Consider the following 23498-nt stretch of genomic DNA (forward strand, 5'->3'; position numbering starts at 1 on the left):
ACTACAACACGGGTGAACCTGGGAAACATGCCGAATGAGAGAAGCCAGGCACACAAAGCTGCATGTGTGTGATTCCGTTTGCATGGCACACCCAGAATGGGCATATCCATGGAGACAGACAGGACAGCAGTGTTTGCCAGGGGCTGAGGGACTGAGTGACAGCTCAAAGGGCTGGGGTTTCTTTCTGAGTTGATGACAGTGTTTTCAAACTGACTGTGGCGACGGCAGCACAACTCGGAACGTCCTAGAAGCCAGGGAATTGCACGCCCCTGGATCGGTGGATTGCGTGCTATGTGAATCATATCTCAATAAAGTTGCTAAAAATAAAAAAAAAAATGGTGTTAGAAGCCAGGACGCCTGGATTTCTGGCTGTATGTCGTCAGCCTTGGTGTGGGGTGGCACCTGCAAGGGGGAGCCAAGGGCGCTGTTGGGAGCCTGGACAGGCCTTATTTCTGGGTGCGGGTTACACAGATGTGCCTAATTTGTGACAATTCCGCAAGCTGTACCCATATGAGGATGCACAGTTTTCTGTATGCAAGTCACACTTCGACTGAAGGTCATTACCAAGCAAGACCCCAGGTCAGCGTCGGATGCATGCTTCAGGCCCGGTTTGCACCCTCATCACTGAGTTCAGCCCCAGTGAATGGCAGAAGCGAGAGACCAGGGCAGGCACGCTAGCAGTCAGGCTTTGGAATAACCTGTAGTGACTCAGAGTAACAGCTGGAAAGAATCTGTTGCCGCTGACTTCCCAGCCCCCGTTAGCCAGCCCCAAGGACCTGCTGCAGCCCACTGAGTGTATTCCAGGGCCTGAAAGTTTGGCTGCTGAGGGTTAGGGAAGCCTGGGCTGGGGCAGGGCTGCTGGTGAAGTCCTAGGCCGGACTCAAAGTCGTCCAGCAAGCCCTGACCGACAGCCTGCCTAGCAGGACCCAGCCAGGGACAAGGAGGCTTTTATTGCAAAGGATCAGGGGAGGCTGGCCTGGCAGGCCAGGCGCTGGGCACATGTCAGTGTGTGTTAGAGGACGGCTCTTGGGCCAGACCGCCCCTGCTGGAATTCAGCTCCGCCGCTTCCCAGCTCTGTGATCTTGGGACACGCATTCAATGTTCCCAGTCTCAGTGTCAGTAAAATTGGGTGACATGCCTATTTTTCAGGCTGTCTGAAGATCTAAACTAGATGATGATGTCAGCTCTGAACACAGCACCTTGCATGTAGTCAGTGTGCAGGAAACATTAGCTGCTACCTGTACACACTGGAGGACACAAACTGGTTTGTATTGAGCGCCTGCTGCATGCCAGGCACCCTTAAGGCCATTCCAGGTCATTACCTTCTGCTTTTGTTCCACCCCTCCCCCACCCACCTATGCCCTACCTTCTCCAGAAAGATCCCTGGCTCAGAAGGCTGAGAGTTAACCACATAAATGACTGCTGTGGATTTTGTGCTGCAAACCAGGGGTCTGTTGAGAAGCCAGCGGCAAGGGAGCCTTTGAGCACACTCAAGATTTATATAGAGTGTTTGTCCCATCATCCCCAGTGGCAGGTCCCCCCTGGGGATCATTTATCAAAGAAGTTTTACGAGGCCCTGAAGTTCATGGCCATAGCCTGGGATTTTGAGGTAGAGGAGGTTGGGGCAACGGTGTGTCCCAGAGGGGGAGGCCGGGCTGTTTACTTCCAGATTCTTTTTCCAGGCTAACGGGAGCCAGGCGAAGCTTTAGGGGCACCCAATTCTGCTCTTCAAATCTGTATGCCACGCTCTGGTCCTTAACTGTGTGACACAAGCTGTGTTTTTGGGGTTTTGTTAAGAAAGCACTTTGCAGCTTACCAAATGCCTCTGCCTAGCTCAGCTCGGGACCCAGATCTAGAGAGTGGTTCGCTGCGGCTGCCACTCTCCGAGGCTACCGCGTTTGAAAAAAGAAGGGATGCTAAGATAGGGTCACTGAACTCACATCTTTTTTAATGTTTATGTTGAACGACTTAGCACAGTTACAAGTACAAAAGGAAGGAAATTTCACCAGCCGGGCAGGTGGGAGCTCACCTCCGGCCCAGAGCAGTGCCCGTCAGCTGCAGTTCCCTCTTCTCCCGTGTGGAGTCGGCGATCTGATTCCTGCCTTACTATGCCATGCAACCCAATAGGTGTGAACTGGTTCATAAACCCAAGGCCTCCGTAAATCCTAGGTTTTGTTTTTCTTTATTTTAACAATCGCACTCCTTCCTCTGAGAAGAACATGCTTTTGCCAGCGGCCTGCTATATTTGAAGCTCTTTCTGAGGAGAGTAGAGAAGTGTTTGGTTCATTCTTAGGGGGAAAAAAAGGAAAGAAAAAATAGGGCAGTCAGATGATAAATTTTGTTTTTCTGGTCCCCAGAGAGCAAGAGGCCAAACACACGGCACACGTAGCATCTAAAAGAGGAAGGATGGGCCAGCCTAGGAAGGTAAATGGGTCCTGGGAGGGATGCCAGAGGTGCATGCGCAGTGTAGAGGGAGGAAATGGGCAGAGGCCCCAGTGAGAGGCAAGTGGGGCTTTGGGGTCCAGAGAAGCTGGGGCACCTGGGAGACTTTGATCTGGATTGCTGGGACTGGGGAAGGATGAGAGATGAGAAGACAGAGCAGTGGAAGGCAGCGGGCTATTCTGGAATTTGGAAGGCATAGGGAGGTTTGGGATACAGTTTGGCATCCCAGGGTCAGGCATGGATTGTGCCCCAGCTGCGTCCCTTGTCTTGAGGCTCTGTGGGACGGAACAAGAGAAGCCACCCAGGCTCTGCTCTGGTGGGAAGGGGCAGGCCCAGAGACAAATATGTAAAATCACCTGCGCTAAATGCTCGAATCATGGAAACTAACTTTCCCAGCAGGGTGAGGGCAGATTCCTGAAGCTTCTGAGCCTACCCTGCAGGAAGTCACAAGTCTGAGATGTGCCCAGATGCTCCACACTGATGGTCTCTGGTCTCCTACAGAACCAAGGGGGCAGGGGGCACGTGTTTCCTCCCAGTTCGCAGCACTGGGTCTGCCTGTGAGCATCGGTCATGGCTTTTCAAGTCCACTACGCTTGCGTCCTAGGAAGAGAGGCGGAGAGACCTGGGGCGGCACATTGCGTGGTCTCGAGGGAGCTGCAGGGAGGCCAGTGAGGCTCACAGGGAAGCAAGGAGATGGCTCTGCTGGGGTCTGGGGGCTGTGGCTCGGAGTCAGTTTGGTGGCTTGTCACCTTCCCTTAGAAATTGGTACTTTGAGTCTACTTTGGTATGTGACATTAATATAAACGAGCCTTGACATTTCTCGCCTTCTGGCCCACTTGGCCTGCTTTGTGACTAGATGCAAACCTGTCAGGGCCTCATTTCCTTACCTGTGAAACTGGGGACACGTGTGACGAGAGGGAGGAAGAGACTCTGTAGACCCTTCCTGCCCGAATAAGCTGGCATCTCAGACTTAGGGCAAAGCTAATGTTAACGACGAACAAAGCCAGGGAGTTGTGGGTACATGCTGCCCGAGGGCCACCGCCAGGGGCACGACCTTGGGCCTTTACTTCTCTGTGCCTCTGTCTCCTCACCTGAAATTGGGGATATAACAGAACCTACCTCATGAGCTCCTTGTAAAGATCCAGTGAGTTTGCATCTCCGAGGCGCACGTCCCCAAGGTGCCAAACTACCGCCACTTCTGCGTTCAGAGAGCGTGCTTCACCTGGAGTGTCTCTTCACCCTCCTCCCGTCGCTATGGGGTATGTTGTTCCGTTATCCCTGCTTTACACATGGGGAAACTGAGGCTTGGAGAGGTTAAGTAGCAGGTAAAGGCCTCACAGCAAGTAAAGGACAGAACTATTATGTCAGTCTGTGCCAGTGGCCCCACCCAGGTGCCATCTACCCCCAAATGATGAACCATTACCACCTGCCTTCCTCCCCCTTATCTGTGCCTGCCTGTTCCTGGCTACCGAGATGTAAGGTGGGGTCTCTCCTAAGTCACTGGGTCATTCAGGGAAATAAAAACATCCAGCTGGAAGCCTCTCTCCTTCCCACTCCTGGCCCACTTCATATGCTCACACAGACACATGCACGGACACATGTGCACATATGCACACCAACACACACATGCACACACCAGCACACACACTCGAATGCTTGTGCACACACTGGCACATCCACACATGTACACACAGACATGTGCACACACCTGAATGCACATGTGTACACACATGTACACACAGATATACACACACACCAACACATGCATACACACATTTTCACAAATGTGGCACATACTCAGGAACTTCTCCTGGATGATTTCAGTTTAGCCAAGAAAGCTCCACCTCCCTCTCTTTATCCTGTTGACTCCTGTGGCCCTCCTCCTTCAGACTGTGTGTGTGACCTCATCACAGTGCCCCTTCCCCTCAGGTGCAGACAGGCAGTAGCAGAACCTCCTCAACCACTGGACAGAGCCAGGAAGAGTCAACACACACACACACATACACACACACTGTCACCCACAATGTGCCAGGCCCGTGCCCACAGCATTGCACTCTCTGCCTAATTTGATCCACACAAACAAAAATGGTGAGGATCAAAAGCCCATTGTATAGGGCAGAAAACTGAGGTTTAGGGAGCTAAGAGATTTGCCCGAGGCTCACTGAGCTAGAGAGAGATGGGATAGGACATACAGTGAACAAGACAGACCTGATTCCTGCCCCAGGGAGGGAGCACCCAGGCTCCTGAGGAGCCAGACGGGGAGGGGGGGGGGAAGTCGACAGAAAAATAAATAAAATCAACAGCAAATTCCTATGCCAATGAGCTGAGTCAGAGAATAAAAGGAGGGACCTACTTGAAATGGAGAAGGCAGGGAAATCTCTCTGGCGAGATACTGCAGCCAAGACCATAAAGATAAGAGGAGGAGCTGGTTTGGAAAAGAGAACCTGGAAAGGCATTTGAAGTGAAAGGAATAGCATGTGCCAAGCCTTAAGGAACCCACTAGTAACCCCTGCATTAAACCTGCAGTACCACGAGTAAACCTGCATTGCCTAAGCCGGCATTGTTTTACCGGCAACCTCTTGGTCTGTGTGGGGCTTGGTACTTGTGCTAAGACACAATTAACTTCAAAGTTTTTCTAACCATATCTCCTCTCACCAGGTACTAAAAATGCCAGAAGCAGGGGAACCCCTTGCTCTGCCCCAACATTCCTTTGGGACAGCTTGGTTGACACAGCTTTTGTGTGGGCCTGGATCAGAGCCTGACTTTTGCATTTCTGGCGATGATGATGATGATTTTCCTGTTCACCCCTGGAATATCCACCAGGGTTTCCAAAGAGGTGGCCGTTTTCTCTTGTTCCATTTATTTATAATGCATGGTCCTCCTCTGCGCCAGAGAAAGCCTAGTTTTATTTACATGTCAGTGCCCCAGAGGGCAGGGGGCCCACATGGCACCTTTGTCCCCAGGCTCCCTCTGGGCTCCAGCTGGCAGGTTGGGACAGCTGTCACCTGCTTGGAAATCAGAGACTCATAGAATCTCGAGGCTGGAAGGGGTGGCATTTCACAGATGGGAAACGTGAGGCCGAGGAAGGCCTAGATGTGCAAAGGCCTCCCAGCGTGAGTCAGAACAGCGGGGCGCACCGAGGGGTCCTTGCCACACTCCCTGCCACAGACAGTCTGCATCAGCAGACCGGCGGTGGGGACCAGACGCTGCAGCACAGGGTCTGAATTCCAGCTCCACCACGCCTGAAAAGTAACTTAACTCTCAGTGGATCCTCTTTCTCATCCATAAAATGGGGTCCTCATCACACTTAACCCCAAGTAACCGTGCTGATGTATATAAAGTGCTTAGAGAAGCACCTTGGCAAGTGCTAAGATTTCTCCCTGTGTAATAAAGGAATACAATGCATCTATTCGCATACACAATAAATATATGAAAACAGTGAATCTCCTGTCAGAGCTCCTGTTTAACAAGAGGAAGAGAGGCCCCAGAGTTGTTGAGTCATTTGCCCTGGAACACACAGCACCCTTTCTGGCCCTGGCCAGTGGTATGGCATGGGGCAGGCTGAGGACTCCATCACCAGGAAGGTGCATTCACTAATGTGTTCTGGGAGGCGGGGGCAGCTCTTCTTCCCTCTGTCTCCAAAATTAGAACACTGGGCCCTGCAAATTGCCCCCAACTCTGGGCTGCTGAGGGCTGTAAATGGTCCTTACTGAGTCTCCCTTTAGAGTGAGGAGGGGCCATGGCACCCTGAATGAAATTGGCTCCTGGGCTGAGGCTGCCCCTCCCGAGAGCTCCAGCGCTGGCTCCTTAGTCTCAGGGGACGCCCGCCACATCCTTACCTGGCTCCTCCTGCGTCCTGCTTGACCTTTACTTAAAGACCAGCTGTAGCCGCTGATGGGTTTCCGCGGTCCCCTGAGGAGACCCTTCAGACGGCTCGAGCCGGGCGCGCTGGAGAGAGCCCCTAATTGGGGCAATGAATCATCGTTCGCGGCTCCCGGCTGGACACAAAATAGATAGAGGAGCCGGCGCGCTATTGTGCGCAGTTTGGGACGCAAGGGAGGGGGGGACAGCAGAGGGAGGGAGGACAGCAGGGAAAAGGGGGAGAAGGGGGAGGAGGAGGGGAGGGCGCGCGAGGGAGGGATTCCCCGCCCGCCGGCTCCCGCCCGCCCGCCGCCCTCCTCCTCCTCCTCCTCCTCCTCCCTCCTCCTCCCTCCTCCTCTCTCCGCGCCGCCCGCCGCCCCGCCTTCCTCCTCCCCAATTAAATGACCCAACGCTTTGGCAGGCGCCTAGCTCGCACATGCGGCTGCCGCTCCAGCCGCCCGGGGCCCGCCGCCGCCGCCGCTGCGTTCCGGGCGCGCTGGGCGCGGCGCCGCCGGGGGCTGGGCGGGCCGGGGGCGGGGGAGCGCCCCAGCGAGCGGCCGAGCTCCCGCGCCCGCGCCGGCCGCCCGCCGCCAAACTTTGCGGCGCGCACACATGCTCCAAGTTGGGCGCGGCGGTGGCGGCGCGGGCGGGCGCTGAGGGCGGCGCGGGGCGGCCATGAGCGGGCGGCCGGTCTCCCGCAAACAGCGGCTCATGGCCGCCGTGGGCGAGCGGGCGGCGGGCGGCGGCGGCGCGCCGCTCTCCTGCTTCATCTGCGGCGGCGGGATCGGGCGCGGCAAGGAGCTGAAGCTGCAGGTGAAGCAGCCGGCGGCGGCGGCGGGCGCGGGGACCCCGGCGCAGCCCTTCTTCCCGTTTCTGCAGCAGCAAGAGCCGGCGCCCGGCGCGCGCGAGCTGTCCCCGGCCGACGGCTGCGTGTTGGTGTGCGCCGTGTGCCGCTGCTTCCTGGGCGAGCAGTGGGCCGCCTTCGAGCGCGCCCGCACGCCCGTGGACAAGCGCATGTACTGGCTTAAGCGGCCCCACCAGTGCGACGCGGGCGCGGGCGGGCGCCGCGGGGGCTCTGGGGCCCCCCGTGAGTGGAACGTCGCCTACGCGCTGGGCGGCGCGGCCGGCGACGACGACCACGACGACGACGGCGGCCCTGGTTCCCGAGCCGCCGCGGAAGAGCCTCGAGACTCGGAGCTGTCGGAGCTGTCGGACACCGACCCCCTCTCAGAGCCCGACCCTGTCACGCGTGAAGCCGTCAGTCCCCGCCAGGACAGGGCACCAGCGGCGCGGGTCACTCCGGGGCCTGGGCCTCGTGGGGGCTGCTGCCAGGAGTGGAGGCCGGTGCCGGGACCCCTTCTGGGACTGAGCGCCGAGACCACCGCGCAGGGTGACGTGGAGGAGGAGGAGGGGGGGGACCCTTCGAAGCTGCACGTGGACGGGGAGCCCAAGACAGGCATTAGGCGCAGACGGAAGGGCATTGGGAGGCACTGGGTCCCTGAGGCCCGGGCCAGTGTCCTGAGAGGCATTCAGGACCCTTGGCAAGGCCCTCCAGCCCAAGGGGCCCCTGCAGATGGCGTGAAAGGAGCCCCCTCGGGCAGGGCCGCCAAGACTCCGGAGAGCAGACCCGTGGGGGAGTCGCGTGGAGGCTGCTGCCTGTCTGAGGACAGTGATATCAACATTACCAGCGAAGAGGAGGACCGAAAGGAGCAGCCTCTCCCGCGCCCCCGTGGCCCCAAAGAGAAGGAAAACGGTGGACGCGTCCCCGGGGCTCCTCTGGAAAGCCAGGCTGCTCCACCAGAGGGCCTTTGCTGCTACATTTGCGGGTCGGCGCTGTCACCGGCCTCGCAGCACCAGATCCACGTGCAGAAGCAGGAGAAGCTGGCCCAGGCCCCCTTCTTCCCCTTCCTGTGGCTGCATAGTCCACCCCCAGGGGCTCAGCCCATCAGCGAGGGCGGCAGCACTCTCGTGTGCCCCTGCTGCTTCTCCTCGCTCATGCAGCAGTGGCAGAGCTTCGAGCTGGCCAGTGTGCCTGTCTTGCAGCGACTGTACGTGGTGCCTCTGAACAGCCACGCCCCTGGCATGGCCTCCAAGGGCAGGAGGCTCCCCAGGGAAGAGGGCCCACTCCCCGGGACCCTGCCAGAGGCCTGCTACCTCTGTGGGGAGGACTGCACTCCGGACGCCCGGGCAGTGGCCTCCAGGATCCTCAACGGCAATGCCAGGAGCACCATGCATTTCCCCTTCCTCAGCCTCCTGCCCTGCCCTCCCAATGCGCGAGGCCCCAACAAACGCTGTGAGGTCCGTAGCTGTCCCAAGTGTTTCAGCGTCCTGGAGGACATCTGGGCCCTGTACCGGGCCTGCCAGAATGAGGAGCTCATCACTTCCGTGCAGGGCTTCCTGGGGAGGTACCACCAGGCCTTCCCTGCCTCAGACCCAGCACTCTCCGAGCCTTCCACATTGGCCCAGGGCAGTGCCATGTCCATCTGCTACATCTGCGGGGCTGAGCTTGGCCCTGGGAAGGAGTTCCAGCTCAATGTGAACCCCTCCAGTCGCTTGGGCGAGAAGGAACCCTTCTTCCCCTTCCTCACAGTTTACCCACCTGCCCCACGTGCCAGGCCCGCTGACTCCACCGGCCTGGTGGCCACCTGCGTGCTCTGCTACCACGACCTGCTAGGCCAGTGGCTGCAGCATGAGGCACGCAACGCCCACCACGCTGTCAGTGCCTGGTCTCGGCAGTACCAAGTGGATACGTTTGTGTGCTTCTTCTGCCAGCAGGAGAGGAAGCGGTGTCTGGGGCTGAAGGCTGTGCGGGTGGCCCGGCTGCCCTTGTTTCTGTACACCCTGCGAGCGAGCCACAGCCTTTTGGTGGACGACGGGCGGCAGCTGATCATTGGTGCCTGTGTAGAGTGTGGGACCCTGGTGTGTGCTGGCCAAGGGCTGACCCGCCAGGGACCCATGGGCTGGAGCTCCCCAGTGGCATCGGCGATAAAGGTAAGCAGCGGTTCTCATCTCATCCTCTGAAATTTGTGTAGAGAAAGAAGAGATGTTTTCTGCTCCTGTGCCAGGAGGAGTTTGCACTGATTCTTTGTGATGTGTTCCAGCAGGAGGTGCCCTCCCTGAGTCACCAGGCTGGCGCTCCGTGGGTGTACTGGTGTGGCTGGGCTCAGAGGCGTGCAGAGGGGCAGAGGAGTTGCGGGCCAGGAGTGGTCTTGTGGGAGAATAGGGCACTGCTGGAAACAGCAGGCATGGGTCTGAACTTGAGTGTGTTTGCAGCAGAATCTATCAAACAGAGGAAGTTCGGGGCACGTCTGTCATCCGCCTGATAACATTGGTAATTAGTCCAGCCACGCAGGTCACTGTGAGGTCTCCGCACTTACCGGGTTTCAAACACATCAGAGGTGGAAGTTCCTCTGCACTCTCGCTCCCTGGTGGCTTAGCTTTTCCAGAGTTTTCCACCCGAGTTCACGCTTTTCCTTTGTGACTCTGGTTGCTCACCAGCAGATAGAAAGATTTCCAGGTGCGAGGACATGGGACCCCTGTGGAAAGGGAGTCTTTCTTCTCTGCAAGTCAGCTGTGCAGGAGGAGACAGGAGGCCTGGCGCTGGCCCTGTTTATAAGGCGCCTGCCTTCACGCTGCCTGCCCAGCAGGAGCCAGACAGGGCTTAGTTCATTTCGGATCCGGCTTTGCAAAGGCCAAAGCAGAAACTGCCCCAGGTGGGTCTGCAGTGGGCATCTGTGAGCTGTGACCACCATCCCGGCCACCAAAGCCATGAATCCTTGAGTCCTGATTCCTGCCACAGACAGACTGGCTTGTTTCAATCAGGCTCCTGCAGTGGGAGCCGCTGGCGAGGGGCCGGTAGGACGTGGGAATGGGGAAGGCTGTCTCTGGTCTGTTAGGAATGGTTGTTCCATCTGTTTGATAGGTTCCTGGTCCCACCTCCTATGTGTTTGTGGGTGGTGGTGGCACCTGTACAGCGGGTCCTGCCCGAAGTTGCCCACCTCCTCTCATATGGATGGTCCCCCGTCTCATGCTCTGTCTGGGGTTCCTTCTCCACTGATGTTGTTTTGGACTTTAGAGCTGCCTTTGGGGGCTTTGGTGCGATGTCCTCTCATTTTAAACTGAGGAGCATATCGCCTCTCATTTGTGGCGGGCGGCAGGTCTGTGCAGCGCCTGCTGCTGGAAATCTGAACAATTGCAGTTTCCAGAAGGCGGTCACTGGGAGAAAAGCCTGGCTTTGGAGCAGGGCAGACCGGGGTTCCAATCATGTCCTTTCTCTCGGAAATCAAGTGCCTTCCAGTCTGTTTACTACCCTTGCTGAGCTCATTTCCTTGGTCGAGGAGTGGAAATCTGTATCTCCTGCCTTGTAGGGTCATTGCAAGAACTAAACGAATTGGGGAATTTAAACGCTCCCAGAAAGTCAAGTGCTTGGATCGTAGTGGGACCCTCATGTCCACCCAGCGTGTTGGGCAGTTTTTTCTAGGATGCAGGGTGCTCTGACATAAGGCTGCAGGTTTGCAGGATGGGTGCGGATTTTAGGCTCCATGACAGTGTGTCGTGGGGTAATCAAAGTGCCGTCCGTGGGGCCTCTCGGGCAGCGTGTCTCCTGCAGAACATCCAGACCGCGCGGAGTTGTCTGGTGTTGATTTGCTCACTCGTCAGGATTGATGAGACGCCGACTGGGGGCTTCGACTGGTAGGGGCGCCAGGAAACAAAGGCAGCCGCAGTTCTCAGACAGGCTAGGGAGGTGGGAGGCGAAGAGTGCCTGGTGTGGATGAACACGCGAACTGGTGTCTGTCCAGAAGGGGTCAGCGTGAGTTTGGGAAGGCTGAATGTCAGACTAACTTTTGCACCATTTCTAGAGCAAGGTTTTTTTTTTTGTTTTTGCTCCTCACCATGGCCCTGTGAGGCCCTATGATTCCCATTTTACAGATGAGTAAGTCAAGACTCAGAAAAGTCAGGTGACCTTGGTAACTATCACATAGCCAGTAGATGGCTGAGGGGGCTCTTGAACCCAGGTCTTCTGACCTCTAAGTCCTATTCATTGGATGGAGTGGGATAAAGCAGGAGAAAAGGTACAGAGGTAAGGAGGAGCCACGCAGCCTTGGGTGTGCAGGCCTACCTGTCAGTATGATGGGAGCCCGATGAAGGGGAAGTGAGGTTGGAGTAACTAGAAGCCTTGAAGTCAGGGAAAGGAAGTGGGGTTTAGGGGGAGCAATAAAAAGTTCTTACAAGAAGGCTGGGCACAGGCCAGGACGAGACCCACCCGGGCCTGGCAGTGGCAGCCATCCAGGTGGGTGGTGAGGCCGTCGGGCCTGTTTGTGGTGGGGGCAGCAGGGTAGTCTCAGGCTCTACTGGACAGAGGGAAAGCGAAGCAGAGACCCCACCTGTGAGGGCTCCTGACAGACTGTCAGTAGATGCCAGAAATTGCAGCCTCTGTCTTTCCTCCCTCCCCACCTCTCTCTCCCATTCATTCAGCAAATGTTTATGGAGCGCCTAGGCTGAGCCAGGTGCTGTTCCAGACACTGAGAATTTGGTGGCAAGATCAGAGCCTTCAGTGTCAGTCGGACAAAGAATCAACAAGGAGCACAACTTCCCGCAGAGCTGTAAGTAAAGCAGGAGCAGGATGAGCTCAGTGCCGGGCTGGGCTCGAATGAGAGCGCACCTTTGCGGGAGCTGGGAGCTGGGAGCGGCACGGAGGGACTGTGGGCAGGAACCATCAGGGCAAAGAAGCAGCCGAGCCGCCTGGGAGGGTGCAGGGGCCTCCACACTCGTTCCCTCTGCCAGCTCCCGAGTCCTCGGTGCTCCTGTACGTGTTCTGTGTTTCTCTCTGGCCTGTGGTTTGAGACTCTGAGTGGGAGTGGCTGGGGCTTTGGAGGGCAGCCGCAGAGAAACCGCTTAGCTGGGACGGCATGTTCCAGAGCCTCATCTATACCACCTCCTATAATGCCTCAGCTATTTCCTGTTAAGCATTTCTTCATTAGTGACTCAACTTTAAGTAGTATGAAAGAAAACATTGAACGAGAGAAGGAAGGGAGGAAGGAAGAAAGGGAAGGAAGGAAAAGAAAGGAGAGTGTCACCAGTGTCCTCTGGATGTGTTCGTGGCTCTTCTCTCCAGTGGACTCTGTGCCCCCTGGAGAGCACCCTGCTTTGTGGTCACTGAGTTCTGAGCTGACTGCTTGAGAAGCTGTGTCAAGGCTGGGTTTTGGGGAGGCTGCAGTGTGCTGCGTCAGGGTCATGGAGCCTCTTCCCTGAGGATCCCCAGCACACACAAAACTCTGCAAAGCCACAGAAAGACCCTAGGCTGGCCTTCAGACGGACCTGGCCTTAATCTTCACTCTGCTGGGAGCTGCTGTGTGACCTTGGGGAAGACTCATGCACTCTCTGAGCCTCAGCTGCAGTGGAGATGATAAGCCTCTGGAAGGTTCTCAAGGTCCCTTCCTTTCTCCCTCCCTGAGGTACTAGATGCTCTGTTGGGTCTCTTACTGTCACCCTCAGGCCCCAATGGCACAGACCCTGGCCCCCACCTTTCTACTGAGGGTGGGCAATGGTTGTCCGTGTCTTCAAAGTTGGGGCACAGCTGGCCAGGCTGCCAAAGATGCCACTGGGGACATAATAATGATGATAGTGCCTGTGTAGGATGTTTTCCACGTTGCAGGCTGGGCCACATGCTTCACCTGTACCCACACTTACTGAATCTTCACCACAGCCCCGTGTAGGGAGGTGCCACTATGCCCCCTTCATAGAGGAAAAAGCAAGTCCAGAGAGGTCAAGTAATTTGCCCAAGGTCACTTAGCTAGTAACAACAGGGCCAGCGTTGGACCCAGAAGTCCAGTTCTGTAGTCTGTGGCCCAGCCTCTACTGTGTCCTGCCTTTCTGTCTTCTCTGGAGCTCCAGTTGTGAAGGTGGCAGTGCCCGGAGAGGGGATGGGCCATTTTCTCTAATGTGCCTCCTCCAATCCCAGAGCAGCTGAGGGGCAGGAGTTATTTGCACGGACTAGAAGCCCCCACTGGCCGGCTTTCTGGCCGGCTTTCTGTCCCATTTGTGCAGCCTGCGGACAAGTCACGCCCTTTGTTTCTGCTCTCCTCTGCTTTGCTCAGGTGTTCAGGTCTCAGCCGGGACCTCCTGCTGCTGCTAGGAGAGGCCTGCTCTGTCCAAGATGGGTCGGCTGCATGATTGATTTGCTTTCCTTGCAAGCCAGTTGGCGGGCAGGCCGCCCTTCTCTCTTCCAGCTCCGTCTGGAGAGCGTTCTGGGTAATGGAGCGTGCAGCTGTTTACCTAACCGCACCCTGGCCCCTCACCGTGGGGGCGCCTAGCCGAGCCCCCCAGTGCGGCCTCCGAGCCCAGAACAGGTGTTGCTGCCGCGGTGCCTTTCTTTTCTCAGCGCTGACATCTGAGGCCTGCAGAGAGCGTCTGTCATCACTCGCCTGTCAGGCCCGGCACGCACATCTGTTTCCCGTGTTTCCTGCCTATCTGCGCCCACACGGCTCCCTGCTCTTCGGGGAGGGCCTGGCAGCCCCTCCTGCCTGGGTCCAGGCTTGTGGGGCACCTAGGCAAGGTGATTGAGCAGATGGGGGAACTTTCTGGGCTGCTCTGCTGGGCTGACACTGGCCCCCTCTCCCTTGAAGCAGCTGCGAAGTAACAACGGGGCTTTAGGCCTTTCTCAAACTCCAGCCACCTCCTCCAGGGGAAGTTCTGTGCTTTGCTTGACAGGTTGGGAGCCATCTGCTTGGAGGTGTAAACTTTCCAGACTTGCCTTGTCTGAAACCTGGAGGCGATTGGAGACAACTGGGAAAGAGGAAGTGGAGACCAAAGGTCTTCAAAACTCAGCCTTCCTTGGAAGCAGGGAAAGGAAGGGGCAGGGCTGGAGGAGGGGTGGCTGTCTTTGGCCAGGGCCAGGTCTGCAAAGCTTTCTAGCCTCTTCTCTGGTTAGATCTCCCTGGAGCTCATCCTTGACTGTTTTTTGAGGGTTTTGTAGGTTCTGGGCAACTCTGCCTTGTTTGCACATTTTATCAGCTGGGGAAGTGCCCACATGTGGAATTTAGGTTCATCTTCTGCCCTAGGTCCATGTGTCAGTGGGGATGGTGAGGAGAGAGGGTACCTTTGCCCTCCAGAAAGAGCATTTCAGAATTTGGCTTCCGATCTCCACGTAGCCCCAAGCGGGAGCTCACGGGGCAGTTGTGGAAGGAGCTTCTACTTACTGGGAGGCCTCCACTCAGTTTCCCCATCTGTCAGAATGAAAGGTCTGGTCTTCAGGGGTCACAGGCTGTTGGCATCACGCATGGGAAGCCCAACTGCCTGGTGGCACTGTTGAGAAGGATCCTGAGGCAGTGCCTGGACTTGCTGGGAAAGTCTCTGGTGACTTATTGGCAGTCTCTTCTGTGGAGTTAGGAGCAGGAGAATGACTTCTTGTGGTCTCTGTTTGCTTTATTTTGTTTTTATTGTCCCCAGCTTTATTGAAATATAACTGACACATAACATTTTATTTTAAGTTTAAGGTGTATAACATGTTGATTTGATACATTTATATGTTGCAAAATGATTAGCACCATAGCATTAGCTCACATAGCTCCCCTTTCTGTTTGTGGTGAGAACATGTAAGATCTACTGTCTTGGCAACATTCAAGGACAGGACCCAGTAGTATCAGCTACAATCACCATGCTGTAATTTAGATCCCCACACTTGTTAATCTCTCTTTTTTTTTAAAGAGCTAATTTATGTTTAGACAGAGGGGAAGGGTGGGAGAAAGAGAGGCAGAGAAATATCAGTGTGTGGTTGCCTCTTGCGTGCCCCCTACTGGGGACCCGGCCTGCAACCCAGGCATGTGCCCTGACTAGGAATCGAACCACCAACCCTTTGGTTCGCAGGCCTGTGCTCAATGCATTGAGCCACACCAGCCAGGGCCCCACACTTGTTAATCTCGTAAGCAGGAAGTTTCTGCCCTTTGTCCACTCTCTTCCTATTTCGCGAGTCTAGGTTTTAAATGCCCTGCACGACACTGGGGCCCCGAGTGACCCTAACACACTGTTCTGTGGAGGATGGTAACATGTTGGGTCAGAAAAACCTTGCGGACCGTTTTTCAGACAATGCTACACCAGGAGGACTGACAGGCCCACAACCTAATGCCACTTTGGCTGGTTTATTTTTTCAGTAACACCAGCTAATTATACGTATAAGTTTTGGAAGAAATTCTGGTACCCCCGGGCTGCCCTGGAGAAACGTAAGCACACATTCTGCCGTTGGCTCAACAGACGTCTGCGTGGGTGCCTGCCGCCCACCAGGTGCGCCGGGAACGCCTGGCACGCCAAGGGCCTGGTGTGGAGTCGGGCAGCCTCGGCCCTTAGGCGCTAGCAGGGCGTCGGGGTGAAGGGACCTGGCTATAGCCATGCAGTGTGTTCTCTGCTGGGAGCCCACAGGAGGCTGAGAAGTGGGTATGTTCCGGGAAGGCTTCCGAGAGAAGGTGAGGTCTAAGCTGAGTCCTAAAGACCGAACAGGACTCAACCAGGTTTACATGGGAGTCATGTGCTTCTAGCAGAAGAGCGTGTACAAAGGCCCGGATGTGGGGAGTGTAATTGTTGAAAAACCTTAAATAGTTCTGCTCGAAGTGGGAAGAAGGGCGGCGCAGGAGGGGTTGGCAGCGTTGGGAATCCCTGGATATGCATGTGATTCAACTCGAATCAATCTGACTTTCAAAATACCAATGATAGGCTGTGAGGGTGGGAAACAATACCAATGACTGGGTCCTGCCACAGCCTGTTCAATCGGAACCCATGAGGGGTGGCCCTAGTGGCACTGGTATTTTAAAGCTTCCAGAAGATCCCAGCGGTGCGGTGAGAACTGCTGGTAGAGGTAAACACAGCCTGGGAGTTTGGGAGTTTCTATCTTGAAGGCGTGGCCGTCACTAAAAGGACTCTGTTCCTGCGTCTGGTCTGTCTTTGTTAAGCGCCTGCTATGTCCCAGGTGCCTTGCTGGCCTTAGGACCCAGCAGTGAGCGAACCAGACTGGGTGCAGGGAGGGACTGTGACGGTGGTCACGAGTGGCTAGGAGTCATGGTGGGGGGGCTGCCACATGAGCAGTGAGGAGGATCTGGGTGGGGCTGAGTGGGGCACCTCGGAATAGTGGGGGCCGGTCAGGTGGGGCCTCAATGGCAGGAGGACTGTGGGCTGATGCTGAGAAGATACTATTTTTGTTTTTAAATTGAAATAACATGCACACACCATAAAAATTCATCCTTTTAAAGTGTATACCTCGGTGGTTTTTAGTACATTCACAGAGTTGTGCAGCCTTCATCACTGTCTAATTCTGGAACATTCCGTTACCCCGAAAGCAGCCCTGTGCCCATGAGCAGCCACTCTGCATTCCCCTGCGCCTGCGCCTGGCCACCAAGACTCTCCTCTGTCCCCGTGGGGCGCATGTTCTGGATGTCTCGTGTAAATGCAGGCATACAGTGTGAGTCCTTTGCGTCTGGCTGCTCTCACTCAGCGTTTTTGCGTTTGCCCATGTACGGCGTGTCTCCGTATCTCACTCCTTGTGGCTGAATAATAGCACTGCATGGACAGGCTGCGTGCTGTCTGTCCATTCCTCCGCCAGTGCACACCAGGCTGTTTCTGTCTCTTGGCCCTCGTGGGTAGTGTTGCTGTGAACACGTGTGTGCAGGTGTCTGTGTGCACGCGTGCTTTTATTTCCCTTGGGTAGCCACTCGGAGTGGAATTGCTGGGTCACGGGGTGACTCCCTGCCTAACCCTCTGAGTTCTGCTTTCCCGTGCAGAAACCACGATGTGGGCTGAAGAAGGTCCCATCTGTGGCTCCCTGCAGCCCTGTTCTGTTGCCACGTGCCCCGTAGTCGTGGCTCCTGTTGCTGGTCTCCAGGCATTAGGTTTGTGCCTGAAGGTAGCAGTTGGTGGCTCCTCCCTGGGATGAGGGGAGCTGGGTTAAGATTTGCTCTTGAGGCTCTGACTTGCTCCAGCCATGGCCCCGGGAACCAGAAGCCGTGGGTTCTGGCCCCTGCACTCACAATGAGTGGCCTTGGGCAAGGCTCTCCACCTGGCTGGGTCCCACATCCCCTCTGTAAAATGGGAGCAGGTGACGGACTAGTAGCTGAGTCCCTTGGTCCCTGCGCAGCTGTCAGGCTCTGACCATCTCATCCTTTTGCACCTGTTGGCAGGAGGGGGATGGAGTCGGGGAGGGGCGCCTGGGGTCAGGGGCTGGCTGGGCTCTGAGAGACCAGTGGCTCTCAGGCTCCCTGCCTCAGCCCTGGCCACCCCAGCCATTTGCTTGGGTTTCCTGCTGCCCAACCTGTTGGTTTGGAATCCTGTGTGAAATCAATGACCAGATTGGATTTCCGTCCAGAGGTGCCAGCAACCTTGAATAAATGGTGCAAAGGTCCCAGCTGGTAGTTAGCTCAGCAGAGCCAGGACCCTGGGCAGGAGCAGCCACCTCTTTGGTGTGCTGTTCCCCCTGGTGGGCTGCGGGGCCAGAGTGAAGTGGGAGAGGAGTCACCCAGGGTCTCAGGGAGAGCCCTTCAAAGAGCAGAGCCCACCACAGCCACGTGGCCTGCCCACCACTTAGTGTCATCAGAGCTGGTGACATGGGAGGGCATTGAGGTTCTAGCCACCACCTGGTCCTGATGAGGACACAGTGAGCTCTAAGATGATGATGACGATGGAAATGGCAATAGCAGACAGCGTTGAAAGCGTCCCTTCTGTGCCAGTCACTCTCCTGAGAGCTTTGACCATATCACCTCATGTAACCTTTCAGGTGGGTCCTTTAAGGTGGGTTTTCCTATTTTATAGGTATGGAAATTAAGGAACAGAGAGGGAAAGTCACTAGCCCAAAGTCACACAGCTGGGAAATACTGGAGCTGGGACTTAGATCAGGCTGTTTGGTTCCAGCACCCACACTCCTCCCAGATGCAATGTCAGGATCTGGCCATGTGGGAGACAAAGGCTGGCCCAGGGGACAGCAGACCATGGCACGCGTGGTGCAGTGGCGGCGACCACTGCCGGGCTAGCTGGCGGCCAGTGTTGGTGGCCTGGAGGGGGCTGGGGCTCAAGGAAGGCTGCCTGGAGGAGGAACCACCAATGGGTTGCTGCAGATGGGTAGGTTTTAAATAAGTAGTGACTATGAAAAAGGCCCCCCCTTGAAGAATTTATATGCCACTAATGCCACGTTAAAGGTGTCCTTATTTTACCTCTAACGTGCTGCTTGGATGTTGCCCGTCAGCGCCTTATACTCCAGGAACCGTTTCAATGAGCTAAAGGTGTTTTCAGATCATACTGTATTTTACCTTTAAAAACAGTACGTGCTTCATGACAGAAGACGTAGAACAGGCGAGAGATGAGTCACGTGTCAGGCTCAGCTTCCCTCTGCCCTGTGGGTCCTGCCTGACCCTCCTGACCTTTCCACAGCTGCGCACTGATTATCCACCGGCACCAGGACGCCTGTGGCTCCCCTCTGCCACCAGCTAACTAGGTGACTGTGAGTAAGATGCCAACTCTCCCTGCCGTTCCTCCTGCGACCTTGGAGGGTGGCCCGAGCTGGCCTGTGGGCAGGCGGCATCACCGCGTTTCAGATGAGGAGGCCCAGGGTTATGAACCTGAGAATTTTGGACTGAGTTGCTGACAGTGAGTGGTAGAGCTGGGATGTACGAGAACAGGGTGGTCTAATGCCAGGGCCTGGGCTGCCCCCCTGCCAGGGGTAAAGTGGCATTTATGGGAGGTGATGGGGGGCCGGCAGGGGCCTGGCTTCGCCCAGCCCCACCTGGTTTAGCCACACAAGGAGGCTGCGTTGGTGTCCGGCGCCAGCCCCCAGAAAGGGGCTCCAGGAGGGGTCGGAGCGCTGACACGCAGCAGTAGTGCTTTATGAGCCTTCTCAGGCCCGTAAACCCGTCTCCGGGCTTCCAGACGAGGGCTTCGCAGACGGGGATTAAGGTTCGTGTGGGTTCCGACGCCCGCCATGGAAGGATGGAGGCAGGTGGGAGGCAGGCGTGGTCTTTCAGGCTCCCAGACACAGTGGGACTGGGCCAGGGGGGCTCTGAAGGGTCCTGGTGTGCACAGCACGGCTTCCGGTCTGAATCCAGGGAGGCTGGAAGAGCCTGAGAGCGTGGCCTTTGCTCGGCTGTGGTGCTAGCTCTTTAATCCTGATCCCTTCGAGCGGCTGGATGCCCTGTTCCCTTTCAAAGGGCCTTTCTTTTTTGTGGTAATGTGGTGTCCAGGGGGCTGCTGGACAAGGGAGGCCCAGAAAGTGCAGATCACAGCTTTGTGCTGGTTTCACAGGGCTGTGGGTTCTTGGGCAGGGCTGTCTGCACTGAGGGCTGAGCACCGGAGACACCAAGAGCCAGTCTAGTGGGGACAGGGCACACAGGGCCCCTGCAGAGATCCAGGCGTCGGCCTCGCTGGGGTTGGAGGTGGTGGGCAATGCATTCCGGAAACAAAAGCCCACATTTTGCCCCTGGTGCAGGAGCTGAGGGGTTGCTGGTGGACCTGTACGTGCCCAACTTAGCATGAAAAATGGCCCCTTGACTCACTGCCCTCAGCCCGCCCTGGGTTGGGGTGGTAGAGTGTTGACCCGCCCCCCAGTGGGCTCTCCTCTTGTCCTCTCAGGCCCTGTGTGTGAGCAGCAGGCTTGGCTGGCAGTCTGATCCTCCTTACCCCTCTCCCTCCTTCTCTTTCTGAAACTCCATGTTTTCTTTCCTTTGCAAAATGTGTCGGGGTGGGAGCCCGGTTTTAAGAGCTCCCACAAGGTGTGGTTGCTCATTCCCTCCTGTTAACGGTCAAAACCTAGACCATGCTTATCTGTTACCCGTCACTTGCCAGGTGACAAGGGCAAGCAGGGCCTTTCTCTGGGGCTTAAGGACTGGCTTCCCGGCAGGTCCCAAGAAGTCAGGCAAAGGAGATGGAGTCGCTGGAGGCTCTCTGAGTGTCTGAGTTGGAGGGACAGCGGATTATTGGGTTCCCCTCCCCTCTCCCTCTTGCGCATAGACATCCCCCTCAGACACACTCACCTTCTCTCTCAAACACATGCACACACCTCACTCCTGTGTCCGCCCTCTCTCATCGCACACACTCACACTCACCCTTGTACCTTCTCCTCGTGCACACCCCCGCACACACCTGCACCGCATTCTCTGAGGGAGGGTGTTCAAATTGCCTACAGTTGGATTTGTCTCCCCTCCTGTAATGTGGTCAGTTCTCGCTTGCTGCTCTGGGAGCCCCTGCCCGCTTATGGTTGCTTGGTCCTCCTGATGGACTGGCCCTGTTGTCGCAGTGATGTGTCCTCTCTCTGGCAACACGTTGAAGCCTGTGTGATCTGAACTTCCCCATCTGAAAATCAAGGCCTCTGGGGTTCCGAGAGGCAAAGTGACTGGCCCACGGCCACACAGCTGTTGGTGTCAGAAGCAGGAGTCACGCTTGCTCTGCAGCTCCACCCCACCAGCTGCTTTGGGGCGGCGGTTCTGGGAGAAGCCCCTTCCTGGTAAGTTTCTGGGCACCTACATTTTGATGTCATGGTTGTCAGGCGGCCAGAGCTGCGTCCCAGCCCACCCTCAGCAGAGAGGGACCCCCCCCCCCCAGGAACGCAGCATCTGGCCTGCAGCCTGCGGGAGCCCAGCTGAGTGTGCTTGGAACACCCTCTGGAAATTTCTTGCCAAACTCTGCTCTGGAGCTTCTGGCCTGTCCCACCCTGTTTGATGAGATTGTTCCAAACACATTTTGTGGATCTTCCCAGGTCTCACACGTAGAAGGAATTTCTCCAGGTGGCAGGAGACTGTCCCCTCTTGTGAGCTTCCCTCTGTAGGCCTTTTGGAACTTGTGCCAAATCCACTTCCTGGTGGCTTCACCCCAGGGCCATGGCCTGGAGCTCCTGGGGGCTCCGCACTGGCGCAGGCGGCCTGCCACATGGTCCCAGTCATCTCGGCAGGCTCCCAGGTCCCAGAGGAGAGCTGCTTCTGTCTCTGTGGAGCATTCTGGGAAATCCGGGGCTCTGTAGGGAGCTTGGGTGGGGGCGTTGCCTAGGAGACATTTGTGGGGCGAGTTGTCAGAGAGGGGTCCTCTTTACCATGAGCTGTAAGCAGGGGCCATAAGCAATTATGATGGGGTGGTTCATCGCAGAGCTTCGCCGAGCCCCCGCTATGTGCTAGAAGCTACAGAACGAGAGAGGAGAGTGGCACACCGAGTCAGGGCTGCGACTGTGCCAGGCAGTGGGTGTCAATGCCGGCATTTATCTCTGGATGCCGTCCGTTGTAAAGCATAGCATTGTTTTATGTACCACTAGGCAGGAAAAATGCTGCCCGCGAAACCAACTCTCCACCCCTTGTAAGAGTCACCCCGATCGCAGAGGCTAAACTGTGTGCAGGGGGTCTGGGTCTTCACGTCAGTGGAATGCGTGAGATGCGCCGTATCGATGACCACGGTGGTGATGAGGAAGTGGCAGGGATGTGTTTGCAGGATGTAATCTTCCCAACTGTGAATAAGACTGACAGGGAATGAGGGAAGTTAGCACACATTTTTCCTGGTGGGCCCCTTGGGGTGACTTTGCAGTGACTCAACAAGGTCGGTGCCCCTGAGCCTGGGTCAGGGTGTGGTTGGGGTTGACACTGTGACACAGCCACACTAAGTGACATTGGGAAGCAGTTACCTTGGAGATACTTCTTGCCTCTGTCACCTCCAGGCCAGGGCAGGGCAGTGGGGAGCAACCCAGCTGACAGGCTGGCTCTGTGGCATCCCGGTGCTCAGGACTCTGCTCCCCAAGGGGCGTGAGGGATCCCTCGTGATTCTGGCTACAGTGGCACTGGGGCCTTAATGGGGCGGAACGAGGTGTCAGCAGATGCTGGCAGCTGCATGGCTCCGGGGCCCTGGCTCCGGAGAGAGGCAGGAGCAGGGCCAGGCAGTTCCTCATACTTCCCCACCACCCTGCTGAGGGCCCCCGCAGGCCGGACTGAGGCCCCAGGATGGCCAGGGGCACCTGCTGCTGGGCTGAGAACCCTGCAGCCACGGGAGCCTTCCTGCTCTGGGGAGGGAGAGACAGGGACATGGAAGCCTCACTGCCCAGACTCTCCCCATTGTGGAGCGCTTCTCTGCTTGCTTCCCTCTGACTCTCCCAGCCATCTGCACGACAGGGTGATGTAAGCCCTGTGTCACCCCTTTGGTACGGGCTGGGAGACCAAGGCTCTGGGGGGGTCATGCTCCGTGCTCTCGATGGGCAGATGGTGTGGTTTGGCAAAACCACAGCATTCTGGAGTCAGACCTCGTCACCCACCCCTGCCACCCGTGTGGTCCTCACACGTTACTTCATCTCACTGAGCCTCAGGCTCCTCGCCCATACCCAGGGACGATCTCAGGACCTCCCTCAGAGGGACGTAACGTGGCTGAAGTGGAAAGCCTGGCAAGCAGTCCAGGCTCCAGAAGTGACGGCTCTGGTTGCTGGGGGCAGAGGAAGGAGGGAGAGTGTGAGGAATCCTGGGCCCTGCTCGCAGCCTGGCCTCACGGGCCCTGGAATTATCATGCCCTGGGCCCCTCAACGTCAGAAAGCCCTACCCATGAGCCCCCACCCCCCCCATCAGGGCCATCTGTGCCACATAGCAGGAGCTCCTGGTTAATCTCCCATGAGCCTTGGCTTATCCAAGTGGAGGCAGTGTGGGGGATGGGAAACCTGGATGTAGCCCGAGGCACCTGGGATCTGGGCTCCCTTATCCCTTCTCTAGGCTCCCACGCTCATCTGAGAGATGAAGGGGCATTCAGGTGGGTGGTCCCTCACATGACTTCTGGGCCTGTGAAAAATCAAGTTGGCATCTGGTGGCAGTCAGCGGGAATGTGCCGTCTGTCTGTCTGCGGGGCCTCATCTTTATGTGGGAATTACTGCAGTGTGTGTGCCCCAGGGCTTGCTATGTAGTATTGTACGTGTCGTATTTATCACTAAATGTTGGCTCTTACTACTTTTGCAACTTGTTGTTTAGTTTCCTCTCCCATCCTCACCATTCTGGAGAGCTGACCTGCAGACCTTGCAACCCCAGGAATGTAGACCCCATTAGTTGGATGAGATGAACCAGGAGGGGCCACCTTTGAGGTCAGGCGCTGGGGGAGAGGGACAATCTAGAGTTAGGAGTTAGGGGGACTTAGGGGAGGAAAGTTTACCTTCCCCCACCTGGTATCCCCACTCTCAGACGTATCTTTGCCAACCTCAGAACTCAACGCAGACTTTA

The 23498-nt window shown here is 56.6% G+C and overlaps 1 protein-coding gene and 1 long non-coding RNA gene across 4 annotated transcripts in view; one reads left to right on the plus strand and one right to left on the minus strand.

The window, feature by feature from the left end:
* Positions 1-1933: 1933 nt before the first annotated feature.
* Positions 1934-6581, minus strand: LOC123479323 (uncharacterized). 2 transcript variants are annotated; one of them, XR_006654909.3, is made up of 5 exons: positions 6282-6581; positions 4796-4886; positions 3562-3720; positions 2876-3042; positions 1934-2288 (listed from the first exon to the last, which is right to left on the minus strand). It is a non-coding gene; the product is annotated as an uncharacterized lncRNA (long non-coding RNA). The 2 variants fall into 2 exon arrangements; XR_006654910.3 differs by having other exon boundaries at positions 3562-3723.
* Positions 6582-6807: 226 nt separating this feature from the next.
* GSE1 (Gse1 coiled-coil protein) overlaps positions 6808-23498 on the plus strand; it is a 411107-nt gene continuing 394416 nt past the window's right edge. For both annotated transcript variants that reach the window (XM_045191705.3, XM_045191706.3), the window contains exon 1: positions 6808-9294. In XM_045191705.3, the coding sequence (XP_045047640.2) occupies positions 6979-9294 (2316 nt within the window). In that variant the 5' untranslated portion in view covers positions 6808-6978. The remainder of the gene's footprint in view (positions 9295-23498) is intronic.

Source organism: Desmodus rotundus, chromosome 12 (genome assembly GCF_022682495.2).
Source record: "Desmodus rotundus isolate HL8 chromosome 12, HLdesRot8A.1, whole genome shotgun sequence".
Lineage (NCBI taxonomy): Eukaryota > Metazoa > Chordata > Mammalia > Chiroptera > Phyllostomidae > Desmodus > Desmodus rotundus.